The sequence below is a fragment of the Apodemus sylvaticus genome, chromosome 9 (assembly GCF_947179515.1).
Source record: "Apodemus sylvaticus chromosome 9, mApoSyl1.1, whole genome shotgun sequence".
In the NCBI taxonomy this organism is placed as follows: domain Eukaryota; kingdom Metazoa; phylum Chordata; class Mammalia; order Rodentia; family Muridae; genus Apodemus; species Apodemus sylvaticus.
This window is the reverse complement of record NC_067480.1, coordinates 50793717-50818988: the sequence shown is the minus strand read 5'-3', so window position 1 is coordinate 50818988 and position 25272 is coordinate 50793717. Positions and strand designations below refer to the sequence as shown.

General features: G+C 39.1%; 1 protein-coding gene and 1 pseudogene across 3 annotated transcripts in view; one reads left to right on the top strand and one right to left on the bottom strand.

Moving 5' to 3' along the window:
- Positions 1 to 25272, top strand: part of Pard3b (par-3 family cell polarity regulator beta) — a 1018635-nt gene that overhangs the window by 822698 nt on the left and 170665 nt on the right. For all 3 annotated transcript variants that reach the window (XM_052192632.1, XM_052192630.1, XM_052192631.1), the window contains one exon: positions 2224 to 2340. In XM_052192632.1, coding sequence (XP_052048592.1) covers positions 2224 to 2340 — 117 coding nt within the window. The remainder of the gene's footprint in view (positions 1 to 2223; positions 2341 to 25272) is intronic.
- Positions 5753 to 6592, bottom strand: LOC127692733 (ribosome biogenesis protein NSA2 homolog; annotated as a pseudogene).

Below are 25272 nucleotides of genomic sequence, written 5' to 3'. Positions count from 1 at the left end.
AGCACAAATTAGTGTCAAGGACTTAACAAAGGTAAATATGTGAGAGTAATTTTTATTCTCCTGAGTAATTGTCTCTAGGGCTTACTGCCTACATCTGCTAACCTATCCCTCCCTAGTCCTGGAAGCTTCTAGCCTCTATACAATCTTATTTAGGCCTAGAATGTTGTCAGCCTCTAAGACTAAACTGCTGAATAAATTCACTCCTTCTAGATCTTTCTAATATCTGGCTTACTGAGTCAACTCAGCTGTTCTGGCTCAAACTCCTCTCCCAGCTGACTGATTCAACCTGGCTTCTCTCAGCTTCTTGCTGAGTGGCTCTGCTTGGCCTCATATACGAATCTTCTGACTTCTTCTCCATCTCTGCTCTGCTCTGTCTTCACCTATGTCTAGCTTTTTTTCTCTGAGACAAGTCTTTGTAAAACTGTCCCAGTAAATAATTAAATATCCTGCAACAGAAAGAGAGAGACAGGAAGGAAGGAGAAAGGAAGGAAGGAAGGAAGGAAGGAAGGAAGGAAGGAAGGAAGGAAGGAAGGAAGGAAGGCAGGAGGGAAAGACAGAGAGAGAGAGAGAGAGAGAGAGAGAGAGAGAGAGAGAGAGAGCCTGAAGCTCAATGGTAGAAATGTAGGGAATCTGGAAAAGGGAGTAAATATAATCAAAATATATTGATATATTGTATAAAGTACAATAGTGTGTGTGTGTGTGTGTGTGTGTGTGTGTGTTGGATCTTAGAGCTAACTAAACTAAAGCTGAAAATTGACCAAAGTCACAGGAAGAACTGAACATGACAAGAAAATCATAATAGTAGATGAGGGTGGGTAAGTTTGTGAGAAATTTGTTAACTAAACCTGTAAGTTGCAAAATGGGGAGAAGAACCAAGACTGGTTGACTTTCCTGCAGACTATCCCACGCTAACAGCAGGCTTATTAACCTGAGCCTTGAGCCTTGCAGGTGGGATGCGCCGTTACTCCTTGTTAAGAACATCTTCCATGATTGAAACAGTCCAAGAGGAATTCCAAAGACGACATAAACAAGAGCTCATTTTGTGAATTTTTTAAAAGTTAATATTCTAGTTGGAGAGAATAGAAGCCCACCTTCAAATTTAATGTCACATCTTCACATAAAGAGATTCTATCAGGATCTCTTTGTGTGTGTATCAGGAGAGAAGGGGAAGAGAGCTAACCCAAGCACAACTAAATTGTAAGAATCCCCAAGTTGTAAATAGGTAGATAGATGGATGGATAGATGGATGGATGCATGGACAGATGGATAGACAGATGGACAAGCAGAGAGACAGATACTATGTGGGAGCTAATGTAAATGGTTAAAATTTGCTACTATTTAATAAAAAGGTGGAATAATTAAAGGTTTAAGAAGAACCTATGTGCATCGTGGAGGTACTTTCCTCTTGATCACTTCATTCATGTCACCTGTCACATTAAAGACAGAATGGGTCCAATAGTAGATCAGCCACAGCCACAGCCTTATTTCATTTCAAATGTGCTGGTTTCACTTTGCTACACATGCTGAGGAAATGTGAGGCTCTGGTAATGGACCATGGTCGCTGCTTTGTACACTTAGCTACAGATGGAGCAGATGTGCCAAGCACACTAACCTAGAGCAATTTCGGAATTGGGGGCTGTATTGTAGGGTAAATGTGACCTGGAAGAAAGAGACAAGTTCTAATCCCAGCCCTGGACAGAACCAGTGGGAATTGTGTGTCAATGCTCACCCCACTCCACCCCCACCCCACTCCATTTCCCTTGGAGCTTTTGAGCCAAAGGAACACATTAAAATGAAACTTCAGTAAGGTCCTTTGTTACCTGTAATTACATAATCTCATATATTTTACCTTAAAATGGCAATGGATTGCAGTTCTGGAGGGTCTCATTAGAAAATTGTTCAGTTTTTTAGTTACAAATGAATGATAATCATTCTGTTTTTTAATTCTTCATTGAATTAATAGTCAAAATTATTCAGTTTTAATCGCATAATGTTATGCCTGATACAAAAATAAGCATGTAAATGAAGATGACAGAAAGGAGAGAAAAAGATTCGGCAACTGTGTTATTTTCCTGCCTTTGTAATCTTAATTTACTTCTGATCTATGCCAGTGTTCTTGTGTTCTTTAGAATAAAGAATTATAGCAGGCTGAGCACGTGTCATCCGGATCTTACATTTGCCAAAGAAAAAGTGTGGGTGGTGAACTTTGTCCTTGCCTTCTAGATTCGGAAAGAAGAAAGATGATAAGGCCGGGAAGGCCGAGCAGAAAGGTACTCAGAAGTCCAAGCACCCGGAAGAAGAAGAAGAAGAGCTGGAAAGAATGAAAGAAGAAAGAGAGAGGTAAGGAAAACTCAGAGCCCTCTGTTACAGACCATGGAATCTGTGTTTAAGTCACCAACTTCCAATAAGCAACCAGAGGGATTTTAGTTTAAGAAGCTTACCAGAGAACTGGGGCCTCCCTGAAAAAGCAACCCACCTTGCCAGGGAACCTTTCTCATATTTATAAGAAGAAATCATGGCTGTGTCTTCGTCCTGTCAGAACCTATAGTCCCATTCTGTGTCTCTCCCATTCTGTGTCTCTCCCATTCTGTGTCTCTCCCGGTTCTAACTCCTTCAGTGCATATTTTCCCATGGCTTAAAGAATGATTTTTCCCCCTGCTAATCCAAAGGTCATTTTGATATTGATGTTTAGAACTCTCAAGTTCCCCTAGTCCGTTCCTCATTTTTGACAGCCTGCTACATGCCTTTCCTAATTATATTCTGCTAACTCCATTTGGTCATGTAATTTGAGTGCATGTCCCCCTGTCCTCCATTTTTCAAAAGCTACTGTCTTTTATTAGGCTATCACCAAGCTGAAAACCTGCCGCCCATCTGCAGAAGGCCAGTTTCATAGATGGCCAGTAACAGCAGTCCGTGAGGGCCGAACGCTCCTGCTGGAGGAGCATCGCGGTCCATTGGACAAGAGGCCCTTCAGACATCTTTGATGTTAACCCTGGCACTTCTCCCACACAGTTGTGAAAATGTCTGAATTTAAACCCTACAATTGAATACTCCCATGTCTCCTGAAAATTCTTTACCTTTTGAACAAAATGAAGCTCAGAGAAAGACTAAGATGAGACAGGCTGGATCTAATTTTATGTATTCTGGATTTCTCAGGGAAAGTCAAATGTATCTAGTTTTTCACTTGTTATTAGCTAAGTTTATCCTCGTGGGGGGTATTTTTGTTTGTTTGTTTTAGTATTCATTCTTATATCTTATCACTGTAGCATATTACTAAGGAAAAAACACATCTATTCATTGTGTTTTCTAGCACACAGCAGCCTAAAATATCTCTGGTTAACCTTTTACCCCATCTTGCACACGATTTTGATTGAGAAGGCTGACTTTACCAATAAGAGGGGAGATGCTATTTAGTTCTTTCTCATTTCTGAGAAGTTGATAAGCTCTGCTTCCAGGGTCACCAGAACAGTTAAAAGGAAATCAGATGTCCTACATTGATGTTGACTATTCACATGACAGAGCTCCCCTAAAGATAAGAAAGTTTTACCCTATCATAGTCTAGGATGCAGAACTCCTGCAATGTAAATGTAATTCTGCCACAGACTTTAATACATGCACTGGAGGAGACATCTGCACTATGAGCCTGCATCATAGCCCTTTGCAGGTCCCCTGACTTCATTTATTGAGACTGCCCCTGTGCTTCATCTTTGGGAATCTGAGCTGTTTTCAAGAATGCAGACTGGGCATTTTTTGCAGTTCATTGCTTGCTTGAGACAGGGGTAAAATCTCCCAGTAGCGAGTGGACTGTGTGCCAGCTAGAAAATTGATAACTCATAAAATAAGGTGGGCTGCCTTTAAGCAAGACTTCATTTCCTTTCTGGTTTTGCCTTTAGGAAGCAGGTGCCTGCGGGAGTTTTGTTCTTAAAAGCAAAGCTGTAAATTTGCCTCAGCTGACTATATAGGCTTCAGGTCCAATATTCTTAAAATATGTCTGGTGAAAATATTGAAAGGGCTGTACTATTAGCCTGCACTTAAGCCACCCCGCACACATGAACACATAAAACAGACCCAGTATGGGTTTCCTACAGACAACCACATCTCAATCGGGTGCTGAAGAAAAAGTTGGAGGAGCTGATGTTAGGGTTGGGTGCTATAGAATTAATGGCCAAGGCATTTCAGCACTCACAGATTGAGGACCATGGGGGGGGCATAGAAGGGAAGGGGGAACATGTAGTATTGTTCCCAGGCCTGAGGCACTGGATTTTTGGCTGTCCATCATCTATAGGAAACCAATTTACAGCTCTTGTGGCTCTCAGCAAGTTTGCCACTCTTTATGCAGAGTAGCCATGGAGGAGAAATAAAGATAGAAAAATATTGGCAAATGTTATTATTGTCCCTTTTGCTTGATATAATCAAAATTTGTTTCCCTTAAATGAGTCAAACTATCTTATTGCTTACCAATTCTGTCATAGTTCGTGTGCATATAGTGGTTTTTCATTAGCCATCTTCAAAGTATTTAAAACCACTAAATAATGTACATAGTGTATAGCATTGGGAATAGCAGCTTATCAGAACCAACTCCTGCTTTCAGGAATTTTGTGAGCTAGTTTAAAATGGGTACACCATTAGCTCTTTAAAATGGGTACACCAATATTATGAATTACTTTCAAAAATGGATTTTCTTTTGAGAAGCTGGTTTACTAATACACTAATGAAAGTCTAAATCAACTTTCTTCACAGTACAACCAAAAAGATACTACCAAAAAGTGCAGTCAGGAAAAGAAATATGGTTTAAACCATAAAATACAGACTGTGGGTCACCTATGTCCAACTGAATCACTAGAAGGATTTTCTGAAAATGGATTTTCCCTGAGCCCCACCCCATTCTAAAGAATCCAAATCTTGAGAGCTGCCAGCCAAGAATCATTGTTTAGCATTCAGTAGCTAAATCTGAGGTGACTCTTTGGCTTCCTCAAACCAGTGAAACACTATCTTGGAGGAATAGGATGCAGCTGGAGCATCAGGCCTTTCTTTTATGAAATATGATGCACAGAAATTTTCCCTATTACAACTGAGTGGCCCTGATTACAGATCGCATCCCCTGTGAGCGCTCTCTGAAGCAGCCTGCCTAGCTGGTGTGCTCTTCCATGGACATGTAAGAGTCCTTCTCAGTGCACCCAGCCCAGGATAAGTCATAGAGCAGTGCTTCTCAACCTTCCTAATGCTACAGCCCTTTAATACAGTTCCTTATGTTGTGGTGATCCACAACCATTAAATTATTTCATTGCTACTTCATGACTGTAGTTGTGACACTGTTATGAATAATAATGTAAATATCTGTGTTTTCTGGTGGTTTTAGGGGACCCCTGTGAAAGAGTCAGTCAATCCTCCAAAGGGTCATGACCCACAGGTTGAGAACTACTGCTCTAGAATTATTGCCCTGTACCACATGGATAGGAAAAGGTCATAAACTCATGAAAAAAATTGAGAAATATAAAATAAATAATTCTATAACAATCTCATAGTCATTATTAATAATTTTGTAATCTGTCTTTTATAGCTACCTATCCTTTGGAAACTTGATGTTCATGCTACAGAGATAGCATAATTCTATTCTCATATTGTGATCTTCCAATACTTCCCTGTGCCATTTGTGTGTGTGTTTTTTTTAAATTGGGCATTGTTTTATTTTCCTTTACAATTTAATAAATACTTCTTGATGACTGTACATGGGGTAAGGCTGCTTGTTAGTTCAGAAGGATCCCAGCGATGGTGTTTTCCTGACTGTGTAGTCTTCAGTATTGAGTGGAACGACTTGTATGACATCACTGTCAAACCAGAAAGACTTGCATTTTATGCACCCATCGCCTTTAGGATTGTTGGTAACTTGGCCATACTTTCCCCAAATAACCTTGCCTCCTTGTGTCACAAGGCCCAACTCGCTCACATTCGCTTCATTCACTGTACCTTTGGTGATAACACCTAGGGTTGTATGTAGAGGGGATGATGGATTCTTTTTCACACTGAGTATAGGCAGGCAAAAGGTGACTTTCAGCTCAGGGTGTGTGACCTGGGCTTTTTTGAAACCTAGACCCATGGCCTGACGAACCTTTCATATTTAGGTGGTTTTCCTGTAAAACCATCACCAAGAAAGCAGACTTTAGTAACCATTCTCTTCTATCCCTTCTTTTTTCTTCTTCCTGTTCGAATAACTTTCAATACTTCTGTTTCTTGGTAGAAGGGCCTTCCATTTTCCTGCCTTTTCGTTTCTGCTTAATCATGTTGGAAAGCACTTTTGCTCTCTACTGCTGTCTCTGTCCAGCCTGCAGGCGGGGACTGCTCCCTGAGGAGTCTTCTCATCATCCTTCTGCTTGGTGTTTCTCTTTTTATGCATCTTAATAGTATTTTCCATTTGTATTTTCTCGGCACAGCACTGTTTATGGTAGAGCTTAGCCTTCAGGCCAATCATTTTTTTTGGCCTTCTTTGAACGTTCATGGACCTCCCGACCTTCGTTTTTCCCGTTTTCTCATGGTAGTCCAAATGATAGCCATATCTTTTGCAGTGTAATTCAATATATTCATCTTGTGGCATGATGACAGCCGTGGAGCAGACATCCGTGACCTCCCAGGTTCCAAAAATCTCTTAATTTCTGGGTGTCACTGGTCCTCAGGGAGCCTGCTTTGTTCAGGCCAGAACAGGAAAGGGTAGTCATTTGTGTTTTTAAAACATGTCCTCTTGATCACTGCTGACTACTCTGTGTGACTAGCATACATGTATGACTTGTGTTCCATTATCGAACAGTTATCTGCCTATGTATTTTTTTTACTGTTCCAGATAGTACTTTGATTAGTGTCATTAGGTACAAAGTCCTTATAGATTATTACCTCTTAAATCACACAATTCTTATGGAAGCTTCAATGTCTTTATTCAATCTTTGTTCTAGTATTAATCTAAACTTTATTCTAAACTTCAGGATGATTTGATTTTCCTCCCACTTATTCATCATGTTATTGTTGTTATTCATGTCTTTTATAAATTAGCTACTATCTAATTCATGCTATAGGAGTGATTAGTGCTGTATGAGAAACTTTACCTACAACTATAACATGAAAATGTTAACAAAACCATATAATAGGTAGAATAGCTCATAGAAACACAGAGTCTGTGATGCTGTCAATGAGAAGAGAAAGTTTAGTATGTGTAGAGACATTTCTAACTGTATACTGCAAAGGACAGGAGAGAGAGAGAGCTTTTACTGGGTAGAAATCTCTAAACATCCTACAAACTACAAGACTTTCTTCCCCTGCAAGAATAAATTATTCAATCCAAATGTCAATAGTGCAGGGTTCAGACCCTTTCTAATCACAGGAATTTATAAAGTGTAAGACAAACTTTCCAAATATCAAAATTAACTGTATTATCTCATAGCATCCTGTGGATAATGTAGAGAAACACTCAGTTTGCCAGATGATGTAACTCTAGGATTATTAGTTGTGTGAGAAATTGTACCTAAACATTACCAATGAACATTGCATCTATATAAGCATGCAAAAATAGTTTTTCTTGAACATTTCTTTTAATGCTGTCCTGCTGAGTACTAACATTAGTGATGGTGGCCTGCTGATCAGGCATGAGTGCCAAGCTTTGAAGATGTTGACAAGTGTATGTGCTGGCCTCTGGAACAATGGGGAGAATGAAACATAAAGAACTTAATAGGAATAAATGTAAAGTCTTACATTTGGGCTCAGGAATGAGCTATACAAACACAGGATGTGGAAGGTTTGACTTAATACCGAATATATGAAATTTTTGCCTGATGGTTTTAGTTGAGGGTAAGTGTAGCATGAGTCAACATGGGGATGTGCCTGCCAAAACTTAATCCATGCTAGGCTGCATTACTGGAAGTTCATGTACAAAATGAAGAAACAATAATTCCTATTTTACACGGCTCGCATCACACCTGGTATAGCCCAAGACTTTGCCTCACGTAGAGAATGGGACACTACACTACAGTCTGCATTTCTGAAAAACACTGGAGAACCTGCAGAGGCAGAGCTCGGACTTTAGCTAGCTTCAGATACAAAAGAGAATATATTTATTTACAATACTGTTTTCATCCTAGTCTACTTCATCTATTTGTCAACCTGTTATTTATTTACTTCAAGATACTAGTAGAGCATTATCCTAAGAGAGGCGTTTTGTAGCTTAATAAAATGAAGCACCCTAAACATTAGAATGCTCTATGAAACAGTGAGTTTGTTGACACTTGAAATGTCTAATAAGAAGCCAATGACTAGATTTAGAAAAGATTAGTTCATCAAGTAAATATTAGAATTTTATTAACCTCAATCACTGATGTATTCCTTCCATGTCTTAATTATATGCACACATATTCAAATAAATAAAATATAAGTTCTTGCAAATGAAATACTCCAACACATATACTGACTAAAATAATTGCAAGCATCATTAATGGTACATTTTCCCTATATGATCTCCAGGGTATCTTCCAGATGTTAGACTCTGAGAAATATCCAAGTACAGAAGAATTCACACTGAACTTCTAGAGCAAGCTCTCCTCAATTTGCCAAAGTACTGACTCATGTAGTGTATATAACTCTTCTTGGGGTATGCAAGGCCAAGTTTCTCACTCATGATTTTGTAGTGGGATTTACTCATCCCCTATTCGATTTCCTGAGTTTATGATGTATCCCCTTTTGACCCAAGTCAAACGGTCCATGGCAATGAAACCCTGCATTAAATAAACTCATCATTTCTGTTCATGCTTCAGTGAAATGGGCCATAATAAAACATTAGTTTCAAAGGTCTTTATTCACCGATAGATGATGAACTCAATATAATATGCAAAGATTATTTGTCCTAGCTAAATTAAATTAGCATTTCCCATACATTCAGATTATGTAAATTAGTATCCTTAGCAGACAGTAAGATTGTTTTAACATGTCATTAATTTTTGTTGTTTAATTCCAAGAACTAAGTTTGTAGTCTTTTCTAAAGTATGATTTTTTTAAAAATGTCTTAGGCCTGTAATGTAGTTAAATACATGTCCCCTTAGTGCCTTCTCAAGACAGGTAGAGAAATGTTAGAGAAAAATACACCCCCCCCTAGACACACCACTCCCTTTTTACTTAGGAACTTTATATTGACTAACATATCTCCATTGACACCAAAGACTGATTTCCATTAATGTCCGAAATTATTGACCCATAAATGAAAATTCACTAAGTGCAACCTCTTACTGAAACTAAAACAACAACAACAAAAAAAGGTTAATACCATGAAATTTAGTTATTCTAAGACCCGCCCCATCCCACGTATACCATGTCAAGGTTTGCTTTTCAGGGAGACCATTTGTCACATTAATTAAACATCATGTGTGTGGACCATATTAAAACCTGAGCAGATAACTGAAGACACGGCAGGGGAGGGGGGCCACAATGTCCTCAGCACTGAGAAGCCTGAAAACATATGGGGCTCATTCTCAGCAACAGACCTAGACAGGACACCAGTGAGGGTGAAGCTAAGATGGAGGAAAATTAATCGGTCTCGGTGTCTGAATTCAAGATCCCTGGTTTTCTTTCCTTTCAGAATGCCTTCCAAGAACTGCGGAGGCCTTTCCCTCTCCGTATCAGAGGCTGGACCGCTTCTCTTCTCTTAGCTTGAATCAATACATGTGTTTTTGATATTTGGCAAACCAAGATTTAATTATGCAGCTGCAAATTCACCACATAAACGAAATGTATCTTAGAGATAGAAAAGCATTCAGAAACCATTTTATAGTTTGAGGATTCAAGTGGGTGAAAATCTATTCCCAGCCTCTTCATATTTGATTTAATTACGGCGGACTTTTATGTTACTGGAAATTAAAATGAAAACCAGAATAAGAGTACGGTTTTTCCAATGTTTGTTCATGATTTTTTTTTTTTGTAAAAAGTAGATAGATGCACAGTTTAGACTGGGAAAGTAGTACATTGTAAATTAATATTTTAGCTGTAACTCACATGCTGACTGCACTCTGAAGCCCACATAGAACAACAAATGAATTGACAGGGTTTTGTCACAATTTTACTCTAAAAAGAAGTACACATTTTATTAAAGAAACCAGAAGGTTGATTTCTTTAATTTGCCAAGTGACTCTTGATAATTAATTATTTACTGAACTTAATCTTTGGCACAATTTAAACTGTTGAAAACATCCATGTTTTGGCATGCTTACATACAAATGATTAATTCAGCATGGTTTGACTTGTCAATGAATACCCTTGTCTTTTGCAGTAGAATTTGCCGGGTCCCATGGTTTGGGCAAAATAAAATGTTGGAATGATTCCCAGTTTTAATAGTCCCAATTTATTATTACCACTGAACCATGATCAGATCATGGACTGGATTAGATCCCAGTTTTTCAAAATACCCCAATTTATGACTCCTTTAGAATCCTGACTTTTTTTTTTAAGTGTACTTCAATAGGACTTTGGTTGGTTAGAAAAGACCCGGTTAATTACTTGTAGATTCTTATTAGCTCCTCCCACGCTGTGGAAGTTATGAAAAACGTTACTAGATAGTATTTCTCAGGGCAAAGTCGTGTTCTTTGACGCTGACAGGGGGAAGTGATCAGGTTGCTGGTTTTCATAGTACTAAGCATCTACAGTGACTGGGAAAAGGTTTTGTTGTATGGCATTGATTATAGTTGTGCTAAGGTAGAGAGTGAAAACAGAGGTGACACACAGATGATGGAGGCATGGGCACAGCTCACAATCACCCTTTATTCATTGGCAGCCTGTTAGAATTACCCTGATTTACAGGGGCAAAGTGTAAGACCCAGGGGCACGGTGGGTAGCTTGATGTAATATCTGTACTTCCATCTGATCACTCTAACACATATCTTCTTAGAAATGCTGATGGTCACCAACAAAACTTGGCGCATTACAGTATTCTTATAGACAAGTGATGGGCACACCTACATCCACTTGCCACGCCAGCATTTTTTATGAGCCAAAATCCTTTTATGGAATTTGAATCAATGTTAGAAGTGCTGTATTAGCAACCACTTGTCAGCTGAGCTGGATTAATACATAGAATGAATCACTGGACTGGCACGCTTTCCAGCAGTCATTTAGGGAAGCATCTATAAAGCATACCTCTTGAGCCTTGTTTTAAAAGACTACTTCTGTATGAATATACCCTGTAGTAGCACAGCACATTAGTATATGTAATAGTGGCACCGTTGGAATCCATTCCAAAGCAGGCTCTAAACTATTCAGAGCAATTCTCAGAAATGTTTAGAATATATGATCTAATTTTTAAAATGGGAAAAGATTCAGTTGACACAGAACATTGGTTTTAATATACACATATTAAATAAAATATATTTGCTATTATCAGAAAACTAGTAACTCACTAAATTTTATGTCAATGGAGAGTTATGTTTTAGTATAGATTGTGTCTAGCAATAGAACATTTTCTGTGAAAGCTTTGGGGAGTATAAATGGTAGAAAGCCATTTGAAGAGTTAGAATTTACATCTAAGCATCCAATGTTATATTTTTTATGGAAGAGCAAAACCACATTTAGGGATGTATTCATATTGTCCCCCACATCCAATTTCTTACCATGAAATGAAATGGAAATAATGACTATTTTGCTTGAGAAAAATGCCTTTTATTTGCTAAGATCTTTAGAAGAATTTTTTCCCAAAATTCAGAAATAAGTAAAAAGGTTAATGATTCCAGAACATTTACTGTAGACCTAATTGGAACTGGACACTGTGGCAGTAAACTTAATTTACTAAAAGTGCTCTAAATATGCAGATGTGTCAGATTTTGAGACCAAACAACATTTTAGAGTGCTGCCTCATCATCCTTTCTTATTTGGATACATTTTATATTATATCCTGCTTTGGAAAGCCTCCATGACAATACATCCACTCTGCAAAGCAAGGTCAAGTATTGTCCACATCATTGGCAAGCTTTCCTAGTTGAAAGACTGTTGAGCTTATTGTCTCCCAGAACCTGCCTCCCCACACCCAACCACCACACCCTTTATCTAGAGACTATGACCAAGGCCTGAAATTATGGTAAGAAAATGTGGATATAGTTTTTCCACATTTCTTAAGAAACTGAAAGTCCTTGGGTACCCTCTACATGGGGTGTTTTTACCTTCCAGGTGTCATAACACTTCCTAATTGTCAGAGTTTGGACAGGTGCTGTTGAAATTTATGAACTAGAAAGCAAGGGCACTTCAACATCCTACAATGTGTGGGATTGGGGGGGGGGGGACAACCCTCTTCAACAAATGTAATTATCCAGCCCAAAATGTGAGCTGTACCAAGGTTGAGAATTCATATGGAAAATACATAAATAATATATAGATGTTTAATATAGAAGAAATATACTCTAGATATTTAAAACCTTATTAGATAAATACATAATATACATATACTAATATAGACAAAAATATACTCCAAATACTTAAGATCTTTGCAGTTGAACCTGAGAGCATTGGTTTTGAAAGCATTTCCCGTGATTTTTTTTTTATTATTATAACTACATTTCTAACCAAATCAACCTACCTATGGCCTAGAAGACACATATGGCCAAAGGGAAAGATTAGGAGACTGGAGAGTGGGTGGGGCATTGGTGACAGACCTGACTCAGTAGACACACACTGCTGTACTACCAAACTGCCACAAGCTTTAAGATTCTCATCTGCTAAGTGAGAAATCCGTCTCTCTGATTGTCAGGAAAATGAAAAGTAGTGTTTATGAAGCAAGCACCTGGTTCACCCTAGGCGCTCGGTGTTATTTCCCGACCTGCTTTGGGGATTAAAGCTCCCACTTACCCACTCAGTAGCCTTTGGAGCCTGGACTGCTCTGAACCTCACCATCTGTGAAAGTTACTGAATTGGATCCTGTTAAAACGAAGAAGGCCAACTTGAGTGCAGACTTCGCCCAGCTGGGAGTGATGCCAGATACTTCCATTCAAGAAGCATCACCTCATTTCTTACTGCTCACCGGTTGTAGTGAGCTTGGCACAGGCGTGGCAGCACAGTAGCAAGGGAGTGTGGTCGGCAGCCAGAGCTTGGCAGCCTGGAAACAAATGCGCGGAGAAGGGACCCAAATGGTGGGAGTTACTGCCAGCTCCTCCAAGTTCACAGGGTGTGTCGCTGCAGGAAACACTTGTAACCACAGCCGTTAAACCCGTAAAACCCTCACATTTGCATTTCTCTTATATGTGTTGCATTAAGAGGCACTGGTTAACTCTGGTCTGCTAACATTTTGGAACTAGACTTTGGTGGAAACGGAATCCACAAGATAGTGTCCCTCCCTTCCATTCTCTCTCACCCATCTGGCTTTGCCCTCTACAATTTTACCATGCATTTAAAGTGGCTTCAGAATATTTTTATTTAAAAAAAATAATCTGACCACTTTTCCAAACTCAAAAATTTCTTTCTCTCTGTGCTTTGTGCCTCCAACATCTGAAAAACGAGGAGGCCAGAGTCCTGTGCGCTATGGTCTAAAGGGATACTTCGCTGACAGGTCGCATTTAAGGAACAGCCACAGTAATAACAGTGGGTTGTTTAGAAAAACATTTTATATATGCATGTTCCTGGAGGAGCTTAACAACTGTGTAATTATTTGTCAAGTCATGACTTTTTTAAAATATTTCCCCCAACGTATATGAGTGCTTGCCTGAATAGATGTCTGTGTACCTTGTGCATACATGCCCAGAAGGCACCAGGTCCTCTGTAACTTGAGTTACAGATGGCCTTGAGCTGTCACATAGGTGCTGGGAATTAAACCCAGGTCCTCTGGAAGAGCATCCAGTGTTCTCACCACTGAGCCATCTCTGCAGCCCCAAATCATAATTTCTTAAAGCAGAGATATGGATTAAGGTGACTAGGTCCGAAATAACAGTTGGGTGTCCCTTAGCTAAGATGTCTGGGTCCAGATGTCTCACAGATGCTGGAGTTCTCTGCGTTTTGGACTACTCATACAGACATTACCAGTTAAGCATTCCTAGTCTGCAAATATGAAATGTTCCAAAATCCAAGAAAGTTATAAACATTATGTGAGTCTACAAAGACAGTTTGGATTTGAGAACACTTTGTATTTTATGTTAGAGATGCTCCACCTGTCATGAGTGACCAACGCCACTCCTTCCCTAGAACTCTTAATCGCTCCTAATGGAACAGTGCAACCACGTTGGCTTAATGTGTCTATGACGGTATCCTGACTTCACAATCAAAACTTCTATTCCTGAACCATCTAAGTTTATGCTTCTTTATATTTTATAACCCCAGGAAAGCCAAATACTTCCTCCCTCCTTTCCTCCCTTCCTCCCTTCCTCCCTTCCTCCCTTCCTCCTTCCCTCCCTTCTTCTTTCCTCTCCTCTCTTCTCCCTCCTCCCTCTCCCTTACCCCCTCCTACCCTTCTTCCTGAAAGAACAAGCAAAGGTTGAAAAAGTTTCAGAAAAATATGTATAACCTTGCAGTGGGTGTAGGGAAGAGGCAGGCTTAGAAGCGAAACTTTCTGATAGCGGTGCTCACTGTCGTTCAGGCAAGCTCAGAGCTGAGTGAGCATCCTTCTGGGAGCTTCTCCTAGGGTGGCATCTAAGCATCACAGCACTATTGAGCTTCAGAGGTCCTATGAAATTCATATGATAGAGCACCTAGAACTGTGTTCAGCTTCACGCTCAGTGGGCACACATTGTCATTATCAATATTGTGTTTTCTATGCATGTTTGTGATTTCAGGTATACCTTATCTCTCACTAGATTTCAATTGCCCTGGGTTAGGACCGTATCTTAGTCATTCTTTTGATTCTGTCACTATTCAAAACACTATATTTCACAGGATGAACAATAAATAGTTGTTAACTGATTGATGAATGGATGGATGGATGGATGGATGGATGAAAAGATACAAAGCAATCCTGTTACCCTAACCTTAATTTTTTTTCAAGTGATAAATTGATTGTAAGGAGCTCAGATATAGAATAGGCTGAACAAATGTTAGACAAAGCCATTTCGTTTAGGGAAGTAAGACTTTGCAGAGGCTATAAGATGTCAAGAAGTGCAAGTTCTTTTGTAGTCAGTCAGTGGAACTAAATCAGTGAAGCACAGTGGCTAGTCTATTAAGACTGTCTCAACCAGATCCTCAAAGACAAGACCAGAAGAATAAATGAAGTGCATCTACTTTATAGCCTAGTAAAATGCCATAGGATCAGAGACCATCTTTGTGGCTTTCTCTGTTGTCATTTTGTTTGTTTGTTTGTTTTTGTTTGTTTGTTTGTTTGTTTGTTTAAAATAGACTCTCAACCCCATCCTCTTTCACTTGCTTAGATGCAACAAGTTAATATTTCTTTCAGGAACATTCATTCCAATATTTTGAAGTGAAATACTGCTTTTGAATTTGATGGTATGTAAGAGAAAGAGAAACACAACACTGTCCTTGGCTTAATCTCTGTCAAACAAGGATCTCATCATGGTATATTTTGAGCTCAACCTGTCTGGAATCATGGCACCAGTGAGCAAGCATGAATAATTGGGACAGTAGTGTAGTAACCATGTCCCTTAGAACCACTCTCTCGGGGCAGCAATGCCACAGAGCTCCAAGCACAGACATAGCAGACAATATTATCTTCTAAATTATTCCTTATTATGTCCTTTCCTGCAAATTGCAAGCCCTAGCTGCCTTAAAAGTAGAAAACAATATCATAATTTTAATGTTACTCATATCATTTTAAAAATACATGAAATAATAATAATCAATGGGGATGTAGTAACCATGTAGTAAAATAAATTATTAAAATTCTTGTCTATTTTTGAAAGCATGCTGATCTGCTTAGAACTTGCACCAACTAGTTTTAAAAACCAAATAGACAAGTTGATGAGAACTAGCTTAGATAAATCATGTTTAAAATAATAATGAATTCCATTATTGACAGAATCAACAGCTAATTAAAAATACTATCAGGGAAGATGTAAAAGATGGCAAATTTCCAATACAGATTGACACCAAGGCCACTGACATAATTGATATTTGCTCAATACCTAAGATGCTTTGCAATCTCTAATTGAAGCTGAAATAGCCAGAGAAACTTCTAAATATGGGTTCTCTCTCTGTCTCTCTGCCTCTCTTTCTGTCTGTCTGTCTGTCTCTCTCTCTTGCTCACACACACACACACATAATTATATGATATTTTCAGAAATATACACACATAAATATATGATATTTTCAGAACAAATCATGCCTCTTTTCAAGAAAGTGTATGTTTTCAGCTGAACAGCCATCAAAGATATTTTAATAGTCTGACTTTAAGAAAAACACCCTACTGCATCATGATAATTATGATGTAATTCATATGTTTTTGATTTGGCTGTACTGGGTGCAATAAAGTCAGGATAGATAATTTATGAGTTGGACATTGAAATTTCAGAGTTTTATTTTGTGATAAGTGCATATTGAAAAGGATCTGCAATAGTCAGATGACTAAATATTCTTCCTTTTAAAGAAAAGGAACACACTTTAATGAAATGTGTCATTATTATGGTTTACTACTTTTGTTAGTATTAAATACAAATTAATTGTATATCTGTGCAAATTTTTTTAAATACAGCAAACTAAAAGATTGATATAATAATTTTTCCCAGTCCTAACAATCAGTTGTATTGCCAAAAAGTATAAATTTGCCCTAGAAGTTTCAAAGGGTGGACAAGCATAGGCCTGAAGAAGAAATGTATAATGTAAAAACAAGATCATTTTACAAAATAAATCACACAGAAGAAGTTAAATGCTGAGAAAACAACTCTTCATCTTTCCAGCCAACAAAACAAGAGTTTATGCTAAACCACACCTTGCCTTAAATGTGCACATAACACAAGGAAAAAAATAGATGCCTCAGTGGGTCCTGTAGACTCTTCTTGTCTGCAATCACAGCCCTTGGGAGGCAGAAGCAGGAACATCATAGGCTCGTCACCAGCCTGGGCCATATAACAAGACTTTGTTTTGGAAAAAAAAAGAAAGTCCAATACCATTCATGATCAGTTCATGCCATGTAATGAAATAAGTAAGAAGAAATACATATGATCTAGTTAGGATGATCATGTGACCCTAGCTGGTAATTTCAGACATTTGCATACATGCTGTTCTTATTCAAATGAGTTTGAGATTCTCTGAGCTAAGAAAATGTTTTTTAAAGTGAAATGAAAAAACAAATATACTATGGAACAATCAGAAATGTAAGGTCTCAAGGAATTATGTAATATGTTTTAGCACATAGAAATCAGGCAGGGACTGTAAAGGAAACACGTGTGATGAATTTTATGCCTTTACCAGAGCATTTGAAAACATATAATGTCATAGCCATGACTATGATTATATTTAAACCTTCATTTTACAATGCCTGCTAAGCAGGAATTCCTGATGAAGGAATATGAGAAACTGTTTCAAGCATATCCTAAGAAGTTATTATATTTTAGATTAGTATGATATTCTGAGGACATCATTTTAGTCTGAAGAGCTCTTGACTCTGAAAGTCTTTCTTTCTGTAAGAATATTTCTTTTTATGCTGAAGCCGTGAGTGTATCAGATGAGCAGCCGGCGTGGAAGTAAATTTGGTAATATTCTAAAGTCAGTACAGCAGGCTGGCTCAGACACTTAACACAGTACACCAAGAAAAGTAATAGATGAACCATGGGTGCATTACAAAATTGGTTAAGTACCCACTGAGGTTCAATTATTTTAAAGGATGTTTAGGAATCAAGTATTTTTTTTTCTGTTTGTTTTGATGCTTAAGAAAGAATTTAAGTAACCCAAAACCATATCTCCAACCCTAGGTGAATTTCATTTTCTAAATTATTTTTACTGCATACATACATTTATTTATTGGTTTGATTATTTATTTGTTTATTTTGTGTATGCATGTACATGCACAACATGACATGCACATGTGAGGAAGGTACATTCTCTCAGTGTGCCATGTGTGGCCCTGGAATCACATCAGGTCATTAGACTTGGCAGCCAGGGTATTTACCTGTGAAGCCCTCTCAATGGCCCCTAAATGAATACCTAAACATGCTTCTTAGACAAAGACCTTCCAGATGAAGAAACAGTGAGACATAACTTATTCTCGGGGTATGCCTGAGAAGAGAAAAAGGCCACGAGAGTGACTATGTTCAGATGCTAAGGGGGCGTGTGCGGGGTATGGTTTACGGCATGCATCTCTTTGCACTTTCCCTAGCATAGTTCTCTGCCTGGCTCCAACAGGTTGAAACCTTGTTTGGAGGATCATCCCAGCCTCTCTCACCTTTTGCTGTAGTACACAAATGCTTCTAAATCTGCCATGTGCAGTGCAGTTCTAAGTGTCACTCATGCAGGGGCCCACTTTGGGAGCTCTCTAGCTCCTGAGACTTCATACCAAGGCGCCAGTGGGTCTTTATGCGTTCCGGTCTAGCAAGCCATTTCTAACTGGCAACTCCCCTGTGATACCATCGTGTGTTCTCTTGGTCTCCTAAATCCCCCCTCCTTTTCCTCATTTATTTTTGTTTGTTTATTGTTTGTTTTTTGCATTTCTCATTGGAAAAATTATCTTTATTTTGTCCTATCTGGTGAATCATTCACAGTTTATTCCTAAAAGCACATAAGAAAGATTTGAAGTTGAGAATGTAGCTCACTAATGGAACAAGGCCCCATTTTCAGTATCTAATGGTGAGAAGGAAAGAGAGAAGTTGGAGAACAAGAGAGGAAGGGAAGGAGGACGAGACAGAAGGGGAAGTGGAAGAAAGGAAGAAAGGAAGGATGGGAAGGAGGGAGGGAGGAAGGAGGGACAAAAGGAAGGAAATAAAATTATTTAAAAAATTCAGTATTTTGGTCATTTGGAGAACTAATATATATGGAATCACTTGCAATTTTTATAAGTTATTTTTGGCCTAAACTCTTCAATAATTCATTATGATACTGTTAATTTTCAACTTGACAAACCTAGAATCACCTTGGAGATGGACCTCTAAGTATGCCTGGGTGTGAGGGATATCCTGATTCTGTTACATGAGATGGTAAGACTTGCCCACTATGAGTAGCACCATTCCCTACTTAGGAGATTCTAGACTATGTAAGAGTAGAGAAAGCCAGCTGAGCATACATGTACTCATCCATTGCCTTCTGCTTCTCAATTGTAGATTCAATGTAATGAGATGTGCCAAGGCCTGATGCTGTGACTTTAAACACAGTGATGGAATGTACTCTTGAGGCCAACATAGCTGGGGTAAATAAAGCATAAGCTTTTTCCTCAAGGTCATGGGTAAGGGAAAGGGTAGAGCACGAAGAATTTCATAACGGCAAAGCTAAACTGCAATGCATTCTGTAATAGAGTATGAAACTGTTATATGATCACAGAGAAGGCAGCCACAAAAAGTAAAAATAGAGCCATCGCTGGGACAATAGAACAGACCCTCTTTATCGTCCAATATTTCTAGGCACTTGCAACAAAGTCATTAAATTCAATTATAAAGTACAACTTAACTGTGCAGCAAATTAAAAGAGATTTTTAAAAAATTTAAGTTCTTAAACCCATCAATAATACATGATATTTGTGATAACTAGAGAGCAGTTTAAGACTCAGCGAAATTTTTATTTGAGAATCTAAGGGATTTTCTAAGTCATCAGAGTGTTTCTGTATGGTTTCTCTAAAGTTGGCAGGATGTACTTGAGAAGCTTAGAGCAAAGCTTCCTGGAAAAAATAATAGTTATCTGAGTCAAGTAAGTGAGCATGGGTTATAAAATACAATCCTGAAGACTTTTTTGTAAACCATGTTGAGAATGAAAATTACCTATAAATTATGATTTTAGTACTTTGCAAAGCTCTATTTAAAATAGATCTGAATATAAATGTAGATATAGGTAGAAAGGTTGGTTATATGCCATCTAATCATATATTATACCATGTGTTCTATATGTATGGTGTTGTTAGAACATAATCAGAGACATAGCTGGCGAAATAAGCTTTAATAATAATTAATTGTAATTAAATGAAGAAGCCAACTAGGGTGACCAGGATCAACTTATTTTGCCTCACTCATTATCATGGGTTTAAGATCCTGACTATTCTACCTGAGAGTGTGCTTTCTTAGTGTATACCCTTCACACATACTTTCTTAACTTTTTCTAAATAACAGTTACACCCAGACTTCATTAATCTGGACTCAGTTAACCAGATTACATATGATGATGGCTTGATTTATGCCTTTTTGGTGTTACAGCATTACCAAAGCAATAGATGGTCTCTAGAAAACAAGCTGTGAATTTAGTTTTTTTTTTTTTTCTGAGTCCCCCGATGTGGTACAGTCAGTCCTTTGAGTGCCTGGTCAGTGGCATCCAGCCACACGTCCCAGAGGGCCATTCTCTCCCAGCATCAGCAGCCGAACCTCTGCAGTGCTCCGTGTTGCTAAGTTATGATGTTCAGTAGGTTCGGAATATTCACCACCCAACATTTAACTGACTGCAGTTTTGATACGTGCTAGGTTGATCAGGACATAAACTTACAGTAAGTCAAGGGCCATCATTCATTTATCATTGCTTCAATTATTACACCAGAAAGGGAAAAGAGAGAGAGAGAAGAATCAAGAAAAATAAGATCTGTTCCCCAGTACAAAGCACATGGTGGACCCTCAGGAAATGGATCAAGAGGATGGAGTCCACAGCTGGTCTCCAGTTCTGTTGTCACTTCTCCTCATCCCAAGCAGTGTAAGTAAGGTGAGATCTGGACACACAACGTGGCCTTCAAGAAAGATCTGCTCCTAACTGGGAAAAAAAATCTATTCAGTGAGTTCCATTAAGGCAAGTTAAAGGATTAATATATTTTAGAAGGCTCTGCAGCCAAGAGATTCAAACCAAAAGCATTTACTGCTTTACTCTCTATCAAGCAGAAAATTCAATTAACCACCCCACACCTGGTCCCCTGAGCATTCTGGCCAACTCAGGCTGTGTAGCATTTATTAAAAGTATCTGTGCTCTGCCTAAGGTTCTAAGTAAAACTGTGAAGGAGATGAAAGAAGCTGTGTGTACACTTTCAGGAGGGACTGGTGGCGTGGGCATGTGAAGCCTGCCTAAGTGTCTCTCTTACTGCTACCTCCCTTTACCTGCGTTAGACCTGCATGATGGCTCGTGTCACTGTGGCAACTGGTACACACTTAGAATAGTTTTTATTGTGTTTAAGTTTATTTAGTATTCTCCCTCTGAATTTGGTGCTATTATAGTTTTCACTTACAAAGGAGAGAGGCTACATGATTTGCTCATGGACACAAAATCAGAAGGGAGCTTGATTTCTGTTCTATCTGACCCCCTACCCCCTTACTGCATCCTGTCTCTCCATTTCTAAAGCAGCAGGGTTTGCATATCTGTCTGCAGCTGTGGTGTCCTCTGCAGAAAGCTGGGCTTCAGAGGCACTGCATGGGTGAGGATGATGCCTCCCTCCCATGAAGATCTTAAAGCAGAAATATAAATGTAAATTTTGCTCATTAAAACCATAATTAATTTATTGAAAGTGAATTGTTATTATTTCAGGGACGAATGCATATCAGAATATGCTGATTATTTTAATGAACCAAGAGCCTCTTCTGGGATCCTTCCAGGGCATTATTTGCAAGCAGGTCACTGCAGATTTTCTGAGGGGGGAATAAAAGGATTGCTGCTCATTTTCAAGTTTTGCTTTATTAAAAATGCAAAGAGAAATACGTGCTGTATAATGTATTTGGAGGAAGGCTAAGCAGACATCTTTGTTTAGGAAATGGCCTGACAACCTCTCCTAAGCCCACAATTCTCCATCCAGAGTTGTGGTTTCTGGTGTCACAGACATGAGCATCAGAGGTAGCTTGTATAGCTGTGAAACCCAGTCATGGCCTCTTTGGAACTATTAGGATGACCATGGGATGTTCATTCAACTGGAAGTGTTAGGATGGCCATGTATCAGACTATCTTCCCTTCCAGGCACTATGCTATTTTATCAAGGGATAAAGTAAATGATACCTCTGCTATATGGTAAGTAAGATAGAGAAATCAAGTATAAGTACATAGTGTGGATAAACAGAGCCATGCAATCAGAAGCAAGGGGAATTGGTGCGTTATCTGCCACAAAGGGACTCAGGTTCATTCTCAATAAGACAATCACAAAAGGGGCAGAAACAACAAGTACTCAAGCTTAGGCCAAGGAGGCTACATGCTTGGAGTTAAATAATTATGTAAAAGAGTGACGTAAACTGAAGTTACAGAGGAGACAAGTGACAGTATAAGTCATAGCAAGGAGCTTAGATCTTATGTAAGTGATAGAGGAAGACTGAACGGTTTTTAAGCATAGCAGTACTTAATAAGAGATCCACTCAAGCTTCTATTTAAAGAATGGATGCTCCTTGAATTGAGAGAGCTAACTAACCACACATCTCTTCCCTCTTCCCTTTTAAAACGTGTGTGTGTCTTTACTGATATTAGATCTGACCTAAATGAGCTCTAAATCTCAGGTAGGGATTAAAGGGGTGAAGGGAAGTAAAGGATGTTAACCTACATCTTAAAATCCAGACCTTTGTAGTACCACACTAATAACCACAATAAACAATGTCAGGCCTTCCTTCACCCAATACTTGACAGACACATTTACTCTAGTAGTAAGAGATGTCCTGTGTTAGATATAACAAAATCTTACCAAGGACCACATCATAGACTAAAGGATTAAAGAAGCAGCTTGTTGGAGATTTGATTTGTGCTTAAATGGGAATTCACACATCCATTCCTGGTCCCTTCCAACAGTTAGATTTTTTTTTTAAATGGTCAATAAAAGGCCAGCAGTCGATGGCTAGGCAAGGGGACAGAGGATTCCCAGAGGATTCCCAGTGATTTTTAGGATTCCCATCAAGAAGCACAGGAGAGGGAGAGAAGGATTCTGCCATGAGAGGAGTGTAGGATAGACCATGCTGTGAAGGAGCAGGAGGGTTGAGATGGCCAAAATATAGGTGCAAAGGGAAAGGGGCCCCATGAGAGGGCTGCCAGAAGGAAACGGGGCAGCAAAGATAAAATAAAGATAAGATTTAGAAAGTGTTAACTCAGGGATACCAGAAGGGAATCTGTGCTAGTGCAGGAGGTTTGGAAGTGCCCAACCATTGAGCTAGTTAAAGCAAATTAAATATAAAGTTTGTGTGCACGTGCATGTGTGTGTGTGTGTGTGTGTGTGTGTGTGTGTGTGTGTTTCATTCCTGGGCAAGTGCAGAGCCACACATGTCTCCTGGAAGCCTAGAGCCACACTCTAAATATTTACAGCAACAGCATCTGAGTAAAGGACCCCTAGATGGGCAGAACTGAGAACCAGCACTCAAAAGCATCTACCTAGCCCACTATCATTTGGACTTGTATATAAATGATAAATTACATCTCCTGTACAGATATATACCATGTCCATCAAAATACCAAAATACCCTTACTGTAATTCTCAATACCATAAGCATGAACTATAAGATCTTTTACAAAGTCTCCTTTACACCCTATACATTCCAATGGACTCCGATATTTTTCCTTCACAGTCATTGGAAATGAATGGGCTCATTCCTTGTTTCCTAATTGCCAGTCCATTCTCTGGTAGAGCTGCTGTGGACAGCAGGCATTGTCCGGAGTAGTTTGTTAGTCTGTCTCTGGTGGGGGACACTGGCAATGTCAAAGGCTGTTGGCTTTCTCAGTGACCTGTCCTCAGTTTATGCACATGTCACCCAGAAGAAAATTGAGTGGTTGGGCTGCTCCCCTTAAACTTAGACCCCTCTTAACAGATCCTCTGTCGTTATCCTGTCAGAAGTAGTTTATGAACATGATGGCATACCTGCTTCTCCTATCTGACACTTCCCTGTGTTCCCTGTCGTCTCTGGCTAAGCTAGCACAATTCCTAATGTAGTGAACACTCGATGAGAACTAGATTTAGCAAAATGGGTTAACTCATCACATGTTTATGGAGTATGCCAGTATAGTTTCTAAGGGACAAAAATCATACTTCAAATGACACTTCCTAAGCAGAGCCACAGAAAATTTTGTGCTTGAATAAAATAATTTTTCTCACCTATTTAAAAATCTCCTGTATAAACAGGACAGACAGGAAAGGACTATACACCCTGTTTCTTTTCACACTTCCTACAGAGCGGGAAGACTGGCTTTTCTTAGTGAGGTGGTCTTCACCTGTGAACTGGGTGCAGATGCCAAGTGTTGAGAGTCTGGATCTCTACCTACTTGGCTCTCGGCAAGTTGTATATCTGAAGCAGGCTTGCAAGCCTGTATGCCTGCCACCTCACAGCACAGAAAACAGCCGAGCATGCCCTGGGTGGACGACCGCATTCTCATGCGTCAGCATATTTTCCCATGAGTAAGCATTTAGCAACAAAGGTCAGAACATGGCCATGAGAGCGCCCACCAGGTGTCAAATTCCAGGTGACAAAATAGAAGGAAAGGGAGGCTCACAGAGAAAAAGGAGGATATGAAGCCAGTTTCCTTTTATTCTCTGTAATTTTCCTGTTTCCTCTCCAGGAAGTTCGTGTAGACCTCAGTATCCCGGACAGTCAACACGAGGGGTTTATCTTCATTCTTTTCCATATGATGGCATTACTACCATGTCAAAGGTCTCTCATTTGTTTTTCAAATAGAACCCATGGCAGTCCTAGGACTAAAAAGTGCTATGCTGCAGAAAAAAAATGTAATAGAAAAGAAAAGAAATACCTTATTTTTCCTGCTGCTTCCTGGAGTGCTGCAAATAGAGGCCACAAACAAAACTATGAAGAACAGAGACCATTTCTTGCCACACACAAATGTCAGTGACAATAAGCATAAACCACATCAACAAGTTATGAATTTTCTTCAACCGGCTGAGCTTGCTCCAGGGCAGCTTCTTAATCGCTCTTTCTTCAGCATTGCCTTGGCCAGCGGCCTGGGAGCGTCTTTTAATGTCATCAGTGCTTAATGATACCATTTATGGGGGGACTATCTATAGGATTTCTATAGGGGAAGCCTGCATTATTAGAGAATATTATAAGAAGACTGCAGGCTGTCTCTCTCTACCCCCATCCCTCTTTGGGGCTAATTTTCCAAGGAAAGCTAAAGATGTTTACTAAGCATTTCTGGGAAATTTATCCACATTATGAGAATACAAATTACAGGAACTCAATGCATTAGCAATGGCAAAAGTTTAATGGGTCTGGGAAAGGTATAAATTTAGGGAAAATGTAAATTGCACTA